Genomic DNA, 19,022 nt, shown 5'->3' on the forward strand with positions numbered 1-19,022 from the left:
CATTATCGTTCTGGGCTTTCTAACAGGCACTGGCTTCCTGTGGGGAAAGTAGATATCTTTGCTGTAGTTCTTAGACATAGGGACAATTCTCAAATTATAAATAGATTTTTAAATTTAATTTTGCTTATATATAAATTACGTTTTTAATATTTATATATAAATCTTAACAAAGTATGTTTATACATTTCTTTAGAAACAATGTTCTTAGGGCTTATAGGTCCCAGGGTGAGCCACAACAACCTTTTTATCTCATAATGTTTCTGAAACATAGGACTATAGAATAAGTTCAGTTTATAGCTATGTGAAATGCATTTAGAGTTTCTATATTTAGTGGAACTCTAAATGTGTTTCCCATTCCACCCACTCATATCCCTACAGTTCCCTCACCACACCAACTCTTGCAGTAGGAAGAATTTCTTCCCAAACCCTCAACTGTATCTATCATGCAGTACAAACAAGGAATATCCCACCCTAAGCCAGTGGTGATGTGGGTTGGGAAAGGAGAAGGGACAAGAACCATGAACTATAAGAAATATTATTTTTTGGGCTGGGTATGGTGGCTCACGTCTTTAATCCCAGCACTTTGGGAGGCCAAGGTGGGCAGATCACCTGTGGTCAGGAGTTTGAGACCCAGCCTGGCCAACATGGCAAAACCCCATCTCTACTAAAATACAAAAAGCCGGGCATGGTGGCGGGCGCCTGTAGTCCCAGCTACTCAGGAGGCTGAGGCAGGAGAATCGCTTGAACCCAGGAGGGGGAGGTTGTAGTGAGCCAAGATCACACCATTGTACTCCAGCCTGGGCAACAAGAACAAAACTGTGTGAAAACATATATAAAAATATACATATTAAAATATATGTGTATATATAAATATATTAACATGTATTTATATATAATATATAGATGTATATTTTATATATTATAATATATATGTATATTTTAATAATATACATAATATAAAATATACATAAATATAAAAATATATTTAAAAATATATATTTAAAAATGTGTGTGTGTGTCTGTGTATATATATATATTTTTTTCTTTCTTTCCCCTTTCCTCTTTGTTTTCCTAGTTTTTGGAAAGAAGAAAGCAATTGGCCTTTTTTTTTCTTATACTTATTTGTCTTTATTATTGTGTTTCTTCTAATTTCTCCTCTTTCTATCTTTTCTGGGTAGAAGAGAGAAAGGAGTGAATGAGGTTTTCTTATGGAAGCAGCCAAGTAGAACTTTACTTTTTGCTTTTTTTTTTTTTTTTTTTCCCTCCATCTCCGTTTACCATGAAAGAATATACATAATTAAGCCATGTGAATGTACTGGTGTGTTTGTATATCTGATCACCAAAAATTATTACACAGCCAACAAATATATTAAATTAGAACAATTAGTGGACATTTATTCTCTTTTGTTATTGGTAACCAAAGAATCTTTCAATTATCTTTACAACCCAATCTCTTACTGTATTTTTAAAATTAATTTTGAAAAGTTTTTTTTTTGTTTTTTTTTTTTTTTTTTTTTTTTTTTTTAGACGGAGTTTCGCTCTTGTTACCCAGGCTGGAGTGCAATGGCGCGATCTCGGCTCACTGCAACCTGCGCCTCCTGGGTTCAGGCAATTCTCCTGCCTCAGCCTCCTGAGTAGCTGGGATTACAGGCACGCGCCACCTTGCCCAGCTAATTTTTTTTTTGTATTTTTAGTAGAGATGGGGTTTCACCATGTTGACCAGGATGGTCTCGATCTCTTGACCTCGTGATCCACCCGCCTCGGCCTCCCACAGTGCTGGGATTACAGGCTTGAGCCACCGCGCCCGGCCATAATTTTGAAAAGTTTTAATTATTTACATTTTAAAATATTTTAAAGCTATTCTAGAATGTATTTTAGGATTTTCTAACACTTCATAGATCTCCCATTTTTTTCTTAAGGTTAGGAATTATTTACAATTTATATTTTAATAGAAAGTATTATAATGGAAATTTTAAAATTACGTTACACTTAACATTTCTATGCATTTCAGAATACGAATCCCTGGCCATGGTTTTATTGTTGCTGGCTATCAACCCAAGTTTCTAGAATTGTATTTTGACCAGTTCTATTATTTGTTTGTCTGTTTTTTTTTTTAAAGTAAACTTTGTTTTTTAAGAACGGGTTTAGGTTAATAGCAAAATTGAGTGGAAAGTAAGAGAGTTCTTAAATACCTCATGACCCCACATGCATGGCCTCCCCCCGTACATCAACATCCCATACCAGAGTGGTACATTTGTAAGGCCCTGTAATTTAAATTTTGACCAGACAGTGCATCCTCATGTCAACTAAATAGGATGATTTTTAAAGAAAGGTTGGTTTCAACTGAGGTATTATCTTGGAGAGATCTGTTTGACAACTAATGGTGTGTTTGCTTCAGTTGCCCCACTTTTTAGTTTAAGTTAAATGATTGTACAGACATGGCTTAATATGTTTTTCAAATTTTTTTTAACTTTGTGTTGAAATCTTTGAGACAGTTCTAAAGACTTTATGATTTTATGTTTGGGAAATAAAATTATAATGTAGAATTTCTGCTTTTGATTTTTAAGGATCATCATTTCAGAATTAAAAGCTTTACGTGTTGCTTATTCTTTTATGCATATTGTGTTTAATTTAGTCTATAGATGGTGACTATTTTAAGGCAAAGGTGTATTTCTCAGATATAGATTTTTCAAGCCACTTACAAATTGAAGACTATCTAGAAGTCATAATTTGAAAGTAAAACACATCTGGAGAAAGATAATAAAATAAACTCTAAAAAGCATTTCAATAAGTTTAGAGAAGACTGAATAGATTATGACCATAATAAAAGTCAAAATGAAAAGTCCAGTAAGAAAAATGAGATAAAATTTAGTAAAATAATTCATGAATTTTTCAAATTAGTAACTAAAATTTTACTTAAATATTTTACTTAAATATTTATTTCCTTTTAAAAATAAAAGAAGTTAAAAGGAAAACAAAGTATTTGTTTATAATTATGCTTTAATTCTGTAGTCATTCTTAAATGTCATTTCCAAATATAACTTTATCATCTACCATTTTGGCTATTTTAAAAAGCCCTTTTCTTAAGTCCCTGAAAAGTTCTCTACCACTCCAATATTCGAGTATACAATTTATACTTATTTATTTCCTTGTGTTTTTCCATTCCTTCCCCCTTTTCTAGAGCAAATCCAATTGCTGTTTTCTCTGTTCTCCACAACTGCTACTAACCATTATTACTCATTCTTCTAACACTTTTTAAGAAATTATCTATACTTGGAACAATGTAAGCGATTTGCTCCTTTCTTTTAAAATAGTTATTGTGATACCAGTCATTCATTCTATAAAACTCCCCTAATTAATTTATAGTTGCAAATAATGAGTGCTTACAATTTTTGCCAACTAATCAAAAGGCTTTTCCAATAAAATCTCGATTTTTTTATTGCTGCCCATCATTATTCCCACTTGTGACTTTGTGAGATAATGAGACAAGTAAGTGAAAATATTTGGCATACTTTAGACCACTACATGAAGACTGATAATTAATTAAGAACTGTTTAGTTTGTTTTACTAGCTACATAGTAAGTATATTCTTAATAAGTTTTTACTAGCTAGTTTGTGATTCAAACTGTCCTGTGATTCTTTAGTTCTTTCACAAAACTGAGTTTTTGAAACTCGTAATTTGGATTTTCTCAATTTGAGTTAAACTTGTTTAGTTTGAGAATAGCATCAAACACAAAATTACACATATGTTATATAATAATAACAATTACTTTAAAGATTTTTTTATGTTCTGTGGTCCTGGAGCAGTACCGTATTCTGACTTTATTATCTAACGTGTATCACTATTTACAGTGAGGATTTTTAAAATGTTGTTTTACCATCTATTGTTTCAATCCCAAGTTAACATAAAAATAGAAATTACATAGACTGAACTTCTGTTTCTTATTTACTTACAGTTGTAACTGTTTGTAACCAATAGGGATTAATAATAAAAGAAATGTTTATAAACTAGATAGTTTGAATGTTTCCTTATTTTTGGTCTTGGCATATCTTAAATGGCCTATTTTAATAACAATGCATTTAATTATTTTCAGGTAGGATATCCAAGAGAACAAAATTTTAAGTAGGGAAAAAGAATTATAAATAGGAACTACATATATATATTTTAAGGCTTCTAACTTAATGATGCAAAATAAATACTGTGAGAATTTTAGAATATTTAATTCAGTGTTTATGTGAGAAATCAGGCCAAAATTTACGTTGTTGAAATGAAAAGAAAGTACAGTTTCATGTTATAGCAGTTTTATCGCATTTTTCAGCATTTAAAATAACTGCTTCTATTTAATGGATGCCATGATATTTAAGTAAAGTTAATTGATTATAACAGAGTTCAAAGAGGCATTATTTAAAAAAAAAAAAAAGCCAAAAGAGTGATTTGTTTCATAATTTTCTAATTCAGTGGTTTAGTACTAGTTTATTAGATGAAAAAAGAAAAGAAACAATAAAAGATTACAATTCATATCAGAAAACATTTAAAACTGGTTATTGATTTAGAAAATGTTAATAAATTTCTACTGTGTAATAACATTGATAAAGCAAGAAAGTATTGTTGAACAAATCTGAAAAATTATAATGGGTATATTTTAGTAAGTATTATAAATAATAATTGTTTATAAATATTTTTAAGCATTTAAGGTTGTCTTTCTAGATACTGCAGAAGATAAACTGTAATAAAGCTTGAAATGGAACATTTATGTTGTAAATCTCATTTTACAACTTTATTTCTCTTCAGCTGAGGAGAAATAAAGTTGCTAACAGTTAGAGAAGCATTTTGAAAAACAAAGAAATGGTAATAATTTAAAACCCCAAAGTAACAAACTTTAAGAATTGTCTATTGGAATAATTTTTACATCTGTTATTAAAAATTTATGTGTATATTTTTATTTTAAAGGTTGTGTATACTTATTAAGGAAACTTAGAAAATAAAAAATTATCTGGCAATTTTATTTTTAAAAATGTGAATGCTTTTAGTGTCATTTTGAGAAGCTCCAGTACTTTCAGATTCTAAAATGCTATTTGAGGAACAATTTTTTTTCCCCAATATAGAAGATAAAACATTTGGATAAAAATAAGCATTTCTTTCTTACCAAAAATGTCGTGAATTTTAACTGGCATTTCAATATGGAACTTCCATGGAGAACAAAATAAAATATTAGGAAATATTAGATAACTCAACGAAAAAAGACATATTAACCAAAGAGCTAAAATACATCGATGTGTTTGACACATGTGGACATTAAGTTTAAAAGTGGAAAGACTGTGTACAGAATTCTGACTTAGACAATTTATGAGGAAAACAAAAAATCTCATTTTATTTCCAGGTACAATGAAGTTTAAAAACTTTCTACCCAGAGACAAAATTAATGGTTTTATGAGGCAAAAAAACTTGTTCATAAATTATTGTATTCTGTTTTTACTTAGGGGGCCTTACATAATTCTTGCTGTACTTAAGGAAATTATTATTTATTTTATTGATTATTAAGCACTCCTCCTTTCTCCACCTTTTTATGAGCATTTGCTGCACATTGCACACCAAGGAAGAAATAAACTATGTTGCACACCAAGGAAGAAATAAACTTTTATAGGTAATTTTGTAATAGGTGTTGCTGACCTGTTTTTGGTCTGTGCTGTGTGGTTATGAGGATCTGTAATAATCATAAAGGATTCATCTGATCCCACAGCAGCCTTATGTTGGAATTCTGCATTGGATTTTTTTTTTAAACTTGAGACTTAATAAAGATGACAAAAGGAGTTACTGAGAGTAATTGAATTCATCTCAATAAAGAGAATTCTGTTATTTACCATATATATAACTAAAGCTAAAGATCTGATTGATTTTCACTTATGGAAACTGCTAATAGCTCCTGACTTGTGTTCTAAATAAGTCATCCGGTTCTAGACTTTTTCTGTATGCCCCAGGCTGCTCTTTTCTTAACTAGAAAGTCTACTTATTGCTTTAGGGCTCACATTTTGACATCTTAGTCTTTGTTTTTGTCTTTGATCAGAGTGTAGCCCTTTAACTGTAGGGTCCCATTCTGTGTTTCTATGACAGCTTCACTTTCCCCTAATCTGCCTTGTAAATACTGGCCCAGGCTGAGCATTGCCACGGTGCTGTTCTTTCTGACTCGGGACACTTTATACTCAGTATTTTGTGTTATGCAAATGTGACTTCTATTGATAAAAAAGGCTGGTAAAGTATGAAAGTATGCAAACAACTTCTCTATGTAGCTGTCAATGGCTATCCACTGTAATCAGTGCAATCACAATAAAATCCAGATTCCATACTATGGCATATGCGACCCTGGTGATATGACCTCTTGACTACTGCTTTGACCTTACTTTAAGACCACTCTTACCCTGGTTCATTAGATTCCTTCATTCTAACGCTTCAACATACTAAGCCATTCTGCCTTAGGGGCATTGTCTAGTTATTTGGAGTATTTGAGCTGAAATTTGAATAGTGAAAGGTACCTTGAATTCCCTTACTCCAGATTGTCGTGTGGCTAGCAGTTTTTCATCATTCAAATCTCAACTCAGACATCTCTTCAAAAAGGTTTTCCCAGACAACCCATTTAGTACTTTTATACCCTACCACCCTGTTTACTCTTTCCCATTATTCTTATTTTTTTCATTGCATTTGCTGCTATTTAAATTCTGTTGTTTACTTGTTTCTGATATTACAGTGTGAGCTTTATTCCCATATTATATAGTGAGGGCAGACTCTTATCTTTTTGGCTGTATCCCCAGCACCTAAAACAATGTCTGACATGTTACAGGTGCTCAATAAATTTCAGTTGAATGCATGAATAAGTGAATGAATGATGAAGAAATGTGTAACATAGGGTGAGCAAATTGTTCTTTCTTTTGTTGTGTTATTGAAGAACAGTATAACAACATGATAGTAAACTAGGTTAGGGGATATTTACTTATAATTCCAGTATTTAAAGAGTTTTCATTTTAGTTTTTTCTATATATATGTATGTATTTTTTCATAGTTGTACCCTATTTAAATGTTTTTGGTATTTTGTTTTTGTTTAGTTAATATTGTCAGACATTTTCCCTAGTTTTCCTAGTAAATCCAGTTCTTTTAATGGCTACATAATATCACATTGAGTTGATATTCCAACATTTGCTTAATCATTTTTCTAATATGTTAAGAAATTTGTTTCTGAGTTTTGCTATTATAAATAACACTGCAAGGAATAGCGTAATGAAGATAGATATATTTTTCTCCATTGAACAGAATATATTATAAACATAAAATGACTATTAAAGGCTATTTTTTCAGGTATTTAATGGCATTTAAAATATCTACATCTCATACTTTTTTTTTTTTTTTTTTTTTTAGTAGAGACGGGGTTTCACCATGTTGGCCAGGATGGTCTTGATCACTTGACCTTGTGATCCACCTGCCTCGGCCTCCCGAAGTGCTGGGATTATAGGTGTGAGCCACCATGCCCGGCCTACATCTCATAAATTGTAAAAGAATGTGTCTGACTTTGTTTTGGGGTTTATTTTAAGTTAAAATATTTTTCATAATTCATGTCAAAAATTATATGATGCAAACAAATAATACATTATTATTATTATTTTTTTTTATTATTATTATTATTTTTTTTTTTGAGACGGAGTTTCACTCATGTTACCCAGGCTGGAGTGCAATGGCGCGATCTCGGCTCACCTCAACCTCCGCCTCCTGGGTTCAGGCAATTCTCCTGCCTCAGCCTCCTGAGTAGCTGGGATTACAGGCATGCACCACCATGCCCAGCTAATTTTTTGTATTTTTAGTAGAGACGGGGTTTCACCAATTACATTATATTTTTAAATCTTCAGCTTATTTTATTATTTTCACAAATAAGTCTGTAAGCACCCCACATCATACCAGATGCCTTTAGACTCAAAGTAATCTGAGTACAGAGATGTATAAATTCTGTGAATAAGTAAATTGTTCTTTTATTAAAATTATCACCTTTAGTAAATAGGGCAGCCATAAAACAAATGAAAGCAAAAGCTAGGGGGGTTTCATAAGTGACATAATAGAATAGATATTTGGGATTATAAAAAGACATTTGAAAAGAAATCACAACTTTTCATGATCAATCAGTAATATTTGCAATTTGCTTCACTTTTTTTCTTGAAGCTGGAAGAAATTTTGTAGGAAGAAATAATACTTGAGTACCTTTGAGAACTGATTTGGAAATGTCTATTAAAAGTATTCTTTAACTCTCATTTTGACATGTGGAGAGTTTACTTATTTATGCATATAGGTGGTTATACAAATAAAATACATCCTGAGAAGTTTCTCTTTGGATCTTTTTGAGCTTTTTGATTTATTTGAAATCAAATATTGGTTTTTTTAAGGTGTGGATTAATCATAACTCCATTTGCATAGATTGTTAAGTTCTGGGGAAAACAAAATCTATTTTATTATGCATTTATTTTCCCTTACAGCATCTTCGATATGATTTTCTTAAAGGATTAAGTTCTAGTCTTTAGCTATATATGCTATCCTCTGGATAACGTAATTAAAAAATAGATTTTAAAAATGATCTTTTTTGACCTAAGCATCTTGCTAAACCTCTGTTTAGAGATGGCTCCTTCAGTTTTTGAAAACGAAGAGTCTTTGTTTTTCTTTGCCATGTAAAAATTCTTATTAGCATAAGCTATATATATTTCGTTTATCCAGTCAAGTAACACATTCACAGCTTACCCTTCTCCTGTATTCTGTATGTTTTTCTTTACTTGTACTTATTCTAATAATTTAATCCCATATCAGAATATTTATTCAATTCATCAAAAAAAAAAAGATTTATTGAATGCCTACTGTACACAAGCTACTTTTCCAGGTACTAAGTATATAGTAGAGACTAGATGAAAATTTCAAAAACTCCTTCCTTATGGAGCTTAGGTCTAGTAAACAAATAATTGTAGGTTAGAGAGTGTTAAGCATGAAGAAGATGAAGAAACAAGGAAGATGGTATGTGAAACATGGGGGTTATTAAAACTTTGGATGGGTTGACCGAGGGAGACTTCACTGTAAAATAAATTTTTGAAAAAAATTTGAAGTAAGGAAAGAACCATTCCACCATCAGGAGAAGAGAACAGCCAGGAGAGCAGTAAGACAGTGTGGGCAGGAATGTTGGGTCACAGAGTTATACAGGGAAAGAAGTTGGAGAGATAACAGAGAGCAAGATAAGGCAACAAATGTTCATTTGGATTATGTAATTATCTTTGTTCTGTAGTTTTCCTGAGAATTACATTTCTGTTCTTTCTAGAATTCTCTATAGAGAATTCTTGCTCTTTACTATAAATTTAATAAGCAATTTTAAAAATCTGCCATTGTTACCATTTTTGAGTGATAATAAATATGAATTAATTAGTCAAAGATTTGTGCTTGTGGGAAAACGCATGATCTCATTTTTCTACTTGCCATTTAATTCCATGATTTTTAAAAAATGTAATATCGTTGCTTCTTGGGCTGTAGACCTTTATCACTATTCTGATAAATGTGATTACATTTCAGTTGCCTAGTGCTGCTTTATGTAATATTCTCCTTGTCATTTTGTAGTCTTCCTTACAAAATTGTAAATTTCCACCATTGAAGCACCATTTTAGATTAAGCTTTCATTGGCATCTTTTAAAAAATTAACCCAATTAAAAAAAAAAAAAACATCTAAACTCAAGAGTTATTACTTTCCTAGGTTTTCTTCCAGACTTTTATTTTCTCTGGCTCTCCATTTAAAGTAAATTATTTGCTTTTTATAAAATGGCCAGGAATCTACACAAATAAATTAATCCTAATTGTGGGATGTAGAGGATATTTAACTCAAATGGACTCAAAGGAATTGAAGAATTAGTATTCATAGTATGTTAGAATAGACATTTGAAGTTAAAAGATTTTACTGGTTGGCTTCCCCAGCTGAATAGTTGCATAGCTCTTTCTGAACTTCAGTTTCCTTGTCTGTAAATGGGAATCAACTTGCCTACTTCAGAAGCTCACTAACAGATTGTTTTGAGAATATAATTGAATAATATATGTGAACACTCTCAAGAAAGTGACTTAGGGCAATTCAGTGTAAGTATTGTTCTGTATTCTATTAGGCCACCTATGCTTAGCTTTTAAAATTTTGTTAAATTTTAATATTCATTGCCTTTTTTATGTCTGGATAATTTCCAAAGTTTGATTTTTTTTTTTTTTTAACTGAAGATACCTGCAGTAGATCTTTTGTGAAACAGCTTCTACAATGTAAATAAACAAGTCTTGGCTGTCACTCCACAGTGCCATGGTGATTTTATCTCAGTTGCAGTGACCTCTGGCATGTACCTCAATAAGAATTTATTTGCCATCACTTGGAAGACAGTTGTTAGCAATTGGTAACAGGCTTGGTTGGAGCTTTTTAGTTTCATTAAACCTTTAGTAGCGAGCACCCAGAAGCAGTAGTGCAGTACTACCTCACCAACATTTTTTGGCCTATCTAGGAAATAAAAACTTCATTTAGAGAACCTTTAGTCAAAAGCCTAATTAAGGGGAAATAATTATACCAGCACATTGGCTCAGAACCTTGGGGCACCATGAAGCTTTGAGGAGGGGCTTCCAGAAGTACATATTGCTGCTGGGTATGGCGTATCCAAGGCACCCTTAACAACTTTTGTCTTAAGTTTTTAAAATGTGCAAGAATCAGAATAGAGCTGTGGTTCCCAAGCTTTCTTACACATTAGTTATTTGGGGCTTAAAAAAATCTTATGCCTTCTCCTTCCAAAGTGCAAAATAAAAATAAAAATCTTACGCCCAGGTCATATCTCACAGTAGCTATAAGTTAGAATGTTTGGGGATTGAAACCAGGCATCAGTAATTTTTAAAGATGCACAAGTGATACAAATGTGCAGCTAGGTTAGGGAAGCATAGGAATATGTGGCTCTAGCCTTCATTCTTTTACTACCTGTTACTGTTTCTCAGCCTTTAGCATCATTAATGGGAGTTTGACAATCCTGTCGCTAAAATATTTGAAAATAGTAGGTGATGTCCCATAAGCAGGTTTGTGGTCTACATTTTTTAAAAAGTATATGCTGTTTTACATAGTCTTATGTTGCTTTGAACTTTGTTTCACTACTGTTACCTTCTAGGTATATTTATGTTACTTTTTCCCATTTACATGAATAACTCCATGATGACTTTAAATAACATTATGCCTTTGTGATTTAAGACCAGAATAAAATTTTGTCTACAGGTATTAACTAGTTAGGAGTTTTGTTCCTTTGTTTCATTTATAATGGTTGTTTTCAGATAAAGGACTGACAGCCAATTTGTTTTTCCAAATCCATTTTTATTTTTCTCCAGTCAAGTAATGAACTAAATTTTTGAAATAGGTATGAGCCTGAAGAAATCAACTGCTTAACTATATCACAGCCACATTAATATTTACTGTAAATAATATATAAGATGATGTATATGTGAGACAGAAACTATATCTGTGGCATTACTAACCATGATATGATAAATGAATAAGCATTTTCCCAAATATCATGGTTTATTAAGTCAGTCTCAATGTAGCCTAATAAAAAAAATAGAATTTTAAGAGTACAAAGAAGAACTTCTATGTGGCTTGGTTCCTAATGTTGACCAAAGCTAAAGTTTCGGCTGTAGGTCCTTGAACATTTGCCTAAGACTTGACATAAATTCAGGTGGTCTCCATATTAGCTTAAAAACACTAGAAAATTACCCAAAGAACACAAAAAGTACAATTTAAAAACAAATTTTATTTTGATTTATTAGAAAATTTCTGTCATATTCCGTGTGAAACATATGTGTGAAAAAAATGCAGAACGTAAACTGATGCTCTGTGAATTTTTTGTTTGTCATTCAAAATTAAAGAATATGACCCTATTATCTCTGATGCTGTCAGAGTATTATAAATTATGGAAATCATTAGTGCAAATATTTGGCTTAATTCATAACATTCAGTCATCTAATTTTTGTTTTGAGTCTTTTGCTTTTCTTGTTTCACATTTTTGTTTTGTTTTCATCCATCATTTTGTCTTATCATCTTCAATTCTAGAGCAACCTGACAACAATAATGATACTACTGAATTGGGCATCCTTGTCATTCCTGAGATTAGTGTCACAAATGTGGCCGGAGAGAGAACCGGGAATGGGGAAAAAGGCAGAACACTAGGAGAGATTGATGCTCAGCATATACAGGGTGTACAGGAAACAGCCACAGATCCTAGAACTGAGAGCAAAAGCTTGCCAGAGATCAGGAGGCAAAAATCTGTAAGAAAAATGATGGAGGATGGAATAAACTCACCTGGCAGAGTGCAGTTTTAGCAGAGCACTTTATAGCTGCACTCCAAGGTATCTTAAGGCAAAGGGCCACCTGATGCATGTTAAGCAACAGTTGCACAGTCTCAAAAATTTTGCATGTGATCTAATAATCCAAATGCATGAATTATGCACCACAATTTCTCAATGACTCTTAAATGCTCTTCAGAATGATTATACCTATATTATCTTTAAGTAAATTGTTATGGAAACTGAGGCAGGAAATTTCTTCCAAAATAATTTTCTGCTTATGTTTGGAGATGTAAAATTATTTTTTCAGCTTTGTCTTTTTGCCATCTTTGACATGAAGGATAATGTATATAGAATTTTACATTGAGCTTGTGATATTTATAGTCTAGATTTTTTAAATTTGATAAAATAACCTACAATATAGAATGCAACCTTCTAAAAATGTCTTTAAAGTATTCTTAATTTCAATTTTTAAAAAGTTTCTTGGTAAGAGCTTTGATTTTATACTGCTTTGCTACTGAAGGAGAGTTCACCCCTAGTTTTACTGTACGATAATATTTCTAATTGTTTCTTATCTTTTGCATGAATAGGAGAATTCTTTCTAAAAACATAATGGGGTATGGTTTCTGGCATGCTTTTTGTTTAATACAGTATAAATTACTGTCATTTAATTACAGTGAACTATTTTTACATTTTTATAATAAATGTTTTGATTTATCCTTTGATTTTGTTCTATAATCATTTGCTTTATAAAGTTATGCTAAAGCTTAATTTATTTAAAGTGTAACTGATTTGGTGTTAATCATTTTAAAAAGATTGCTTAAAATAATGTTAATTAATCTTTGTCATTTTTTTGTTTAGGAAATACAGAATTAACAGGTCAAGAAGAACTGATGGACATATCTGAAGTTGACGAGGGATTTTATTCCAGGGCTGCGTCTAGTACCAGCCAGTCGGGTTTATCAAACAGTAGTCACAATTGTAGTAATAAGACAAGTATAGGAAAAAACCAGAGACGGTCAGGAGGAAGCAAAACTGGAGGAAAAGAAAAAGAAACTACAGGGGAATCTTGCAAAGATCACTTTGCTCGAAAACAAACTCAGAGAGCCCAAAGTGAGAATCTTGAGCTTCTCTCTTTGAAGAGACTTACTTTAACAACCAGCCAATCCCTACCTAAGCCTAGTTGCCATGGCTTGGCTAAGACTGCAGCGACTGTGTTTAGTAAATCCTTTGAACAAGTCAGTGGTGTCACAGTCCCACATAACCCGTCATCTGCTGTTGGTTGTGGGACTGGGGCAGATGCCAATAGGTTTTCCGCTTGTAGTCTCCAAGAAGAAAAGCTTATTTACGTTTCAGAAAGAACTGAACTTCCAATGAAGCATCAATCAGGTCAGCAGAGACCTCCTAGTATTAGCATTACTCTGTCCACAGATTAATTAGTAACATATTTTCTCCCATAATCCAGTGAACCTGGAAATACAACTTTGCTTCTTCATGAATGTGCCCTGGGTCTTTCATCCATATTCCTGACAGAGGAGCCTGGTGTCTTAAATTCGGAAGGCTCCCTTGACTTTATGAAGGGAATGTTGTCTAGGTTGAAATACGGTTTTATTTCTTGATTACAATTTTTTCCCCTTGGCTTGAGTCTTTTTTTTTCCTTCTTGTTACTGTTGCCCTAAGATTGTCAGTGACAATAATTTTGACAGGTTTTCTGATCAAGTTGGTTATATCTCATGTGAGGTTGTAAGGTGGGTTTTTTTGTTTGTTTGTTTGTGTGTGTGTGTGTTTTTTTTAAAAAATAGCTCCTATTTTGGTGGTTGTGTGTTTGGCCTTCAGAGTCAAAGGGAGTCTCCATGTATGGGAACTTTTATAGAGGATGGGGCAGAGGCACAACTCCAGGAATTCTGCAGCTCCTGGTCAGGAAGCCAATCTGAAAAACAGGCATGTGGAAAAACGAAAACGATGTGCATGAAAAGCACCTGATGAAAATGTTTGTAACCAGATCATCTTTAAGATTAGAACAGTTTGTTCAAAGCACTGGAAAATGCCTGGTAACCCAGTTCTTAGAATATTATATGAGGTAGAGACATTTCTGTTATCTTTGAAACATTTTTATATCAAAAATCAGATTGCTGGTAGGTGTGTTGTTTTGAAGTGTTTGATCTGGATTTAGCAGGTGAAGATCCCTTTCAGTTCTTAAGGTATAATAGGCGGTAAAGCTGATTTGCCCTACCGCTCAACTTTGGAAATCCTAGTTAGTTTGGACTCCTATAATTCAGAGCATACATCATTGAAGACTTCCTGGAAATCATTGTAAATCTTGCAACACAGCTCTCAAGATACCAGTATCAACTGTATAATATGGAATTGTTTGTCTGCAAATGAAGGAAATTAGATACATCTTTCATCTATAAAATGTCATGAAAGAAAATAAAGTTTGTGAACTATGGACAAAGGACATTTATTTATTGACTAGGGTTGTTTCTGTTTGTGTTCTTAAATTTAAAATATGAAAAAAAATGAAATGTGTTTCTTGTTTGTGAACAGGCCTATCTTAAATATCTTAGTGTGATATCAAAAGAGTAATCAGTTTAGTTACCTCCCAACTAAAAAATAAAAATAAAGGCGATATGGCCGAAGTTAAAACAAACTTGTATGTATCTGTAGGTGACCTTTGATGGACATAAACATTTGGTGTTTGCTAGCGGTAGTCCTTTTGCCTATGGTTGCGGTTCCCTTGTAAAGCAAGTGTACTTAAGTCATCATTCAGAATGAGAGAGGGGAAGCAGGGCTGAGGCTGAGTCAGTTGACTGTTGAGGAAGGCCTAAGGAGCTGTCCAGTTCTTGGCTCTTTCACTGTCAGTACACAGCGATTTTCTTCTTCATAGTGCCTTGCTGTGGTCACCAATAGAGCATGCTAGTGTTTCCTCTTGTACCTGCTTATGCAGAGCTCAGATATGTGAAAAATTTGTATGTTTGGAAGGCTGCCAGAGCATTTATTTTCAACATAGTTTTGACTGCAACTGCTTTGGCTACCATTTTAAACTAAATTCTTCAAAAAGTATGAGCTAGTTTTCATTCATTAGCCCTGATTACAATGTGGTTTTCGGCATAAATGAATTTGATTTTTTTTCTTAGCTCCAGTAACAGAATGGAATAAGATCTATTGGCATAAATTGTAGTTAAGAACTATAAGGCAGTCAGGCAGTGAAACTTGGTATTAACTTAATAGGAATCCTGCATACAAATTATAATATTTGTAAAATGTCACTGTGAGTTTACTAATGTCTTTTTGTCACTTTAACAATGAATTTCCCCTGTGCATAGTTATTAATAGTATTGGTATTATTAAAAATGAATTTGTAAGATTGGCATTTTAAGCAAGTTGAGGTGCTTAGGAAACATTGCAGAATAAGTTTGAGGAAATGTTAGCTGACACAGCTGAGAGATCAGATGTTAATGTTCTACCACTGTAATGGAACCTTATTTGGGTATTCTTCTAGACCTTTGCTGGTTGTGTGGTCTGAGGACCAGTAAGTAGGATTGGCATAATCTGATGTCTTGTTAAAAATGCAGAATTTTAGTGTCACTCTAAGTCTACTAAATCAGAATTTGCATTTTTAACAAGGTCTCCAAGTGAATTTTATGAAAAGAAAGTGTTAGAGTGCAAACAAATTATTTATCTAAAATGTTGAATTCCCAGTGGTCTCACAGCCCTAGATCAAATGTGTCAGACCCTAGATCATTATAATCTTAATGGTTTTGACAGCTAATTAATAAATTTAATATTTGACATATGGCTTCTTAAGTCTTTGAATTCTAAATTGCAAATGATCCTGAATTTTACAATAAAAAATGTAACGCTTTATATTTTTCTTGTTAACCATAAATGGAATCAGAGCTGTAAATGCCTGAAATTTGAAGTATGAAAAGGGGTGCCACCCATTTATAAACAGCACAACAAATTTGCATTTGTATATTCTTTTAAAAAAATATCTGAAGGCTTACTCAGTAAAATGGTTCTGAATTTTTGCTTCAAATGATTTGCACTAACTGATTTTCTGGGGTGTGAAGTTATGTTAACAACAAAATTCTTTTATAGTTCCTTTGATACTATTTCAAATAAGGATTACTCATTGAAAGTTTTTATAGAAATTATGAAAATTGGATAATCTTAACTGTGGTAACAATTACTATTATCCATATTACTATCTCACCACTCATCTTTCAAATTTAAAAGTTGGGGTAGCTTTCGTAGGTCACTTTCTTATAAAGATGCTGATAGTCATAGATCTCCTAAGTCTCCAGAATAATATTTTTATCATGAGAAGGATTCCACACAAAATTGGGATATTGTACCTCATAGTTCAGAGGATCTGAACAGAAATTGTGGCTCCATTGCACATTTTAAGTCTCTTGAAATCGCCCAACCTCTCACTTTTGAAAACCCAATGGCCTGGGGTGTTCTGGTGGCATTGGAGCCAGCACTAGCTTTTTGGAATCCAAATGGGGAGAGAACGTAGACTTTTCAAGGGACTGCCCTAGAGTACCCAGGGCAAATGCTTCCTTTCCCTTCCTAAAGCCACAGGAAAGCACCCTAGAGTCCTTTGTATACCACTATGGAAATTTTAAAGGCAAGCTCTCTAGACTTGAAGAGTTGGAATTCTCAGCATTTAAATGATGACTTAAATTTGTTTTGAAAAAGCAGTATTTCATTGCCCTTTTCAATTGTGAAGCAACTGCTTGGCAAATATTACTCAGTTTTTTTAAAAAAGTTGAATTAAAGGGAAATATATTTACAAAACCAAAATAGATCAAAATGATCCCAATTTTAAGGGATTTTGCCTATTTTGGAAGAATAAAACTAAAATGTTAAAACTGTTGAATTATGGAGAAGAGATGTACTCTGAGACATAATTTTAAATAAATGTTTAAAATAAGGCAGGTTAGCATTTGCATCTAGGTACAATAAATCTATATTAAAGGGAAGCACATCAAGGAAATACGTATGTTGAATAATGTAACTGAAAAATATTTTTAAAAAACCACTTAAAAATAATTTGATAGGTACTTTAAGCATTGTAGATACAAATTAATGTATAATAGTGTCTTCCCAGCCTTTGTATGAAAAATTAAAACTTTCTAGTCCTTTAATGAGCATGAATTTATACTTCTAGATTTGTTGCTTAGTAAAATTATACACAGTACTTTGAGTTATTCAGATTTATGTTTAATATTATTAAATTCATCAGAGAACATAAATATATTGTCTTCTATACTTTGTAACTTGTGGATATCTAAAGAAACTAGCAATGAACATTTTGGAAGATGTTTTATGTTTTTTATAGTAGAGTTTTAGAGTACATGTGTGTTAATAGGAAGTTTTTACCATAAACTCAAGATTCTATTTCATGTATTGCTGCTTTCTCTTCTATGGAACTTACTGTGTGCCTCTTACTTTATTTCTAATCATGTAGTGATACTAATCTTTTCATAGTAAATATACTTGTTTCTAATTGTATTCCTAGAGTTTACATTCCTAAAGAATAAACTATGACTTTGGATATTTTTATGTGTTCCCTACCTTCTTAAGGCTATGGAAATAAACTGGAATTTAGTTTTTTGATTTTTTTGTATATTTGTGCAAATGTTCTCCATATGCAGTACTTTATACAAGTGTTGCCGCTTTTATTGAAATAAAAACTGAAAAAAATATTTTTTCCAGATCAGTTTACTCATTTAAAAAATTGTTATAAAAATTTGCAAAAGTTATGATATGGAGGAAGAGAGTAAAGGAGGAAGACTTAGGTGAGTTGAGCCACTGAGAGCTTTTCGGGGTAAGTGATAGGATAGTGACCTCATTCCTGGCTTTGTGCTTTATATTTCATACAGGTAAGGAGTATGACAGGTCCACTCACATTCATCCAAAGATGAAGATGATCTCTATGGGCCATGCATCAGTGGTGGATTATTTGTCCTATCAGAAGCACAGGCAAATTTAGGTAACATCACTTTGTCCTTCCAGCTTTAGAATCTTCATTGCCAGGTGTGGCGGGTAGTAGTCCCAAATACTCAGGAGGCTTGCTTGAGCCCAGGAATTTGAGACCAGCCTGGGCAACATAATGAGATCCTATCTTTAACAAAAAAAAAAAAAAAAAAGACTAAGAAGGAGAAAGAGTCTATATCTCGAGTACAGAGAGTATGTGTCCCTAGTACCTAGATAGGACTTTGTGCATGGTAGACATTTAATGAATAAATGAGTTAGGTAGATGTTAGCTTTGGAAAATAATCAAAGATGAATTCTTCAGTGTATTCTTCTATAGTACAGTTTTGGAATTTTATTTGTTGGCTTTAGGAAACCTCAGTGGCATTACATGAATTGCATGATAGTGTGCACTTAGAAACAAGAACCTATGGCTGGGCGCAGTGGCTCACAGTTGTAATCCCAGCACTTTGGGAGGCTGGGGTGGGTGGATCACTGAAGTCAGGAGTTTAAGACCAGCTTGACCAACTTGGGGAAAACTCATCTCCACTAAAAATACAAAAAATTAGCCAGGTGTCGTGGCGGGTGCTTGTAGTCCCAGCTACTCAGGAGGCTGAGGCAGGAGAATTGCTTGAATCTGTGAGGCAGAGGCTGCAGTGAGCTGAGGTGGCGCCACTGCACTCCTGCCTGG

The 19,022-nt window shown here is 32.9% G+C and overlaps 1 protein-coding gene across 6 annotated transcripts in view; it reads left to right on the forward strand.

The window, feature by feature from the left end:
* The window catches only part of FAM126A (family with sequence similarity 126 member A), a 134,446-nt gene extending 116,385 nt beyond the window's left edge, over positions 1–18,061 (forward strand). For 5 of the 6 annotated variants that reach the window (XM_032287006.1, XM_032287005.1, XM_032287004.1 and 2 more), the window contains one exon: positions 13,211–18,061. In XM_032287006.1, coding sequence (XP_032142897.1) covers positions 13,211–13,785 — 575 coding nt within the window. In that variant the 3' untranslated portion in view covers positions 13,786–18,061. Of the gene's footprint in view, positions 1–12,116; positions 12,413–13,210 lie in introns of all 6 variants that reach the window. The other variant, XM_032287009.1, reaches the window with a different exon arrangement.
* The last annotated feature ends 961 nt before the right edge of the window (positions 18,062–19,022 follow it).

This window comes from Sapajus apella, unplaced genomic scaffold (genome assembly GCF_009761245.1).
Source record: "Sapajus apella isolate SASKATOON/1434 unplaced genomic scaffold, GSC_monkey_1.0 scaffold19, whole genome shotgun sequence".
NCBI lineage: Eukaryota > Metazoa > Chordata > Mammalia > Primates > Cebidae > Sapajus > Sapajus apella.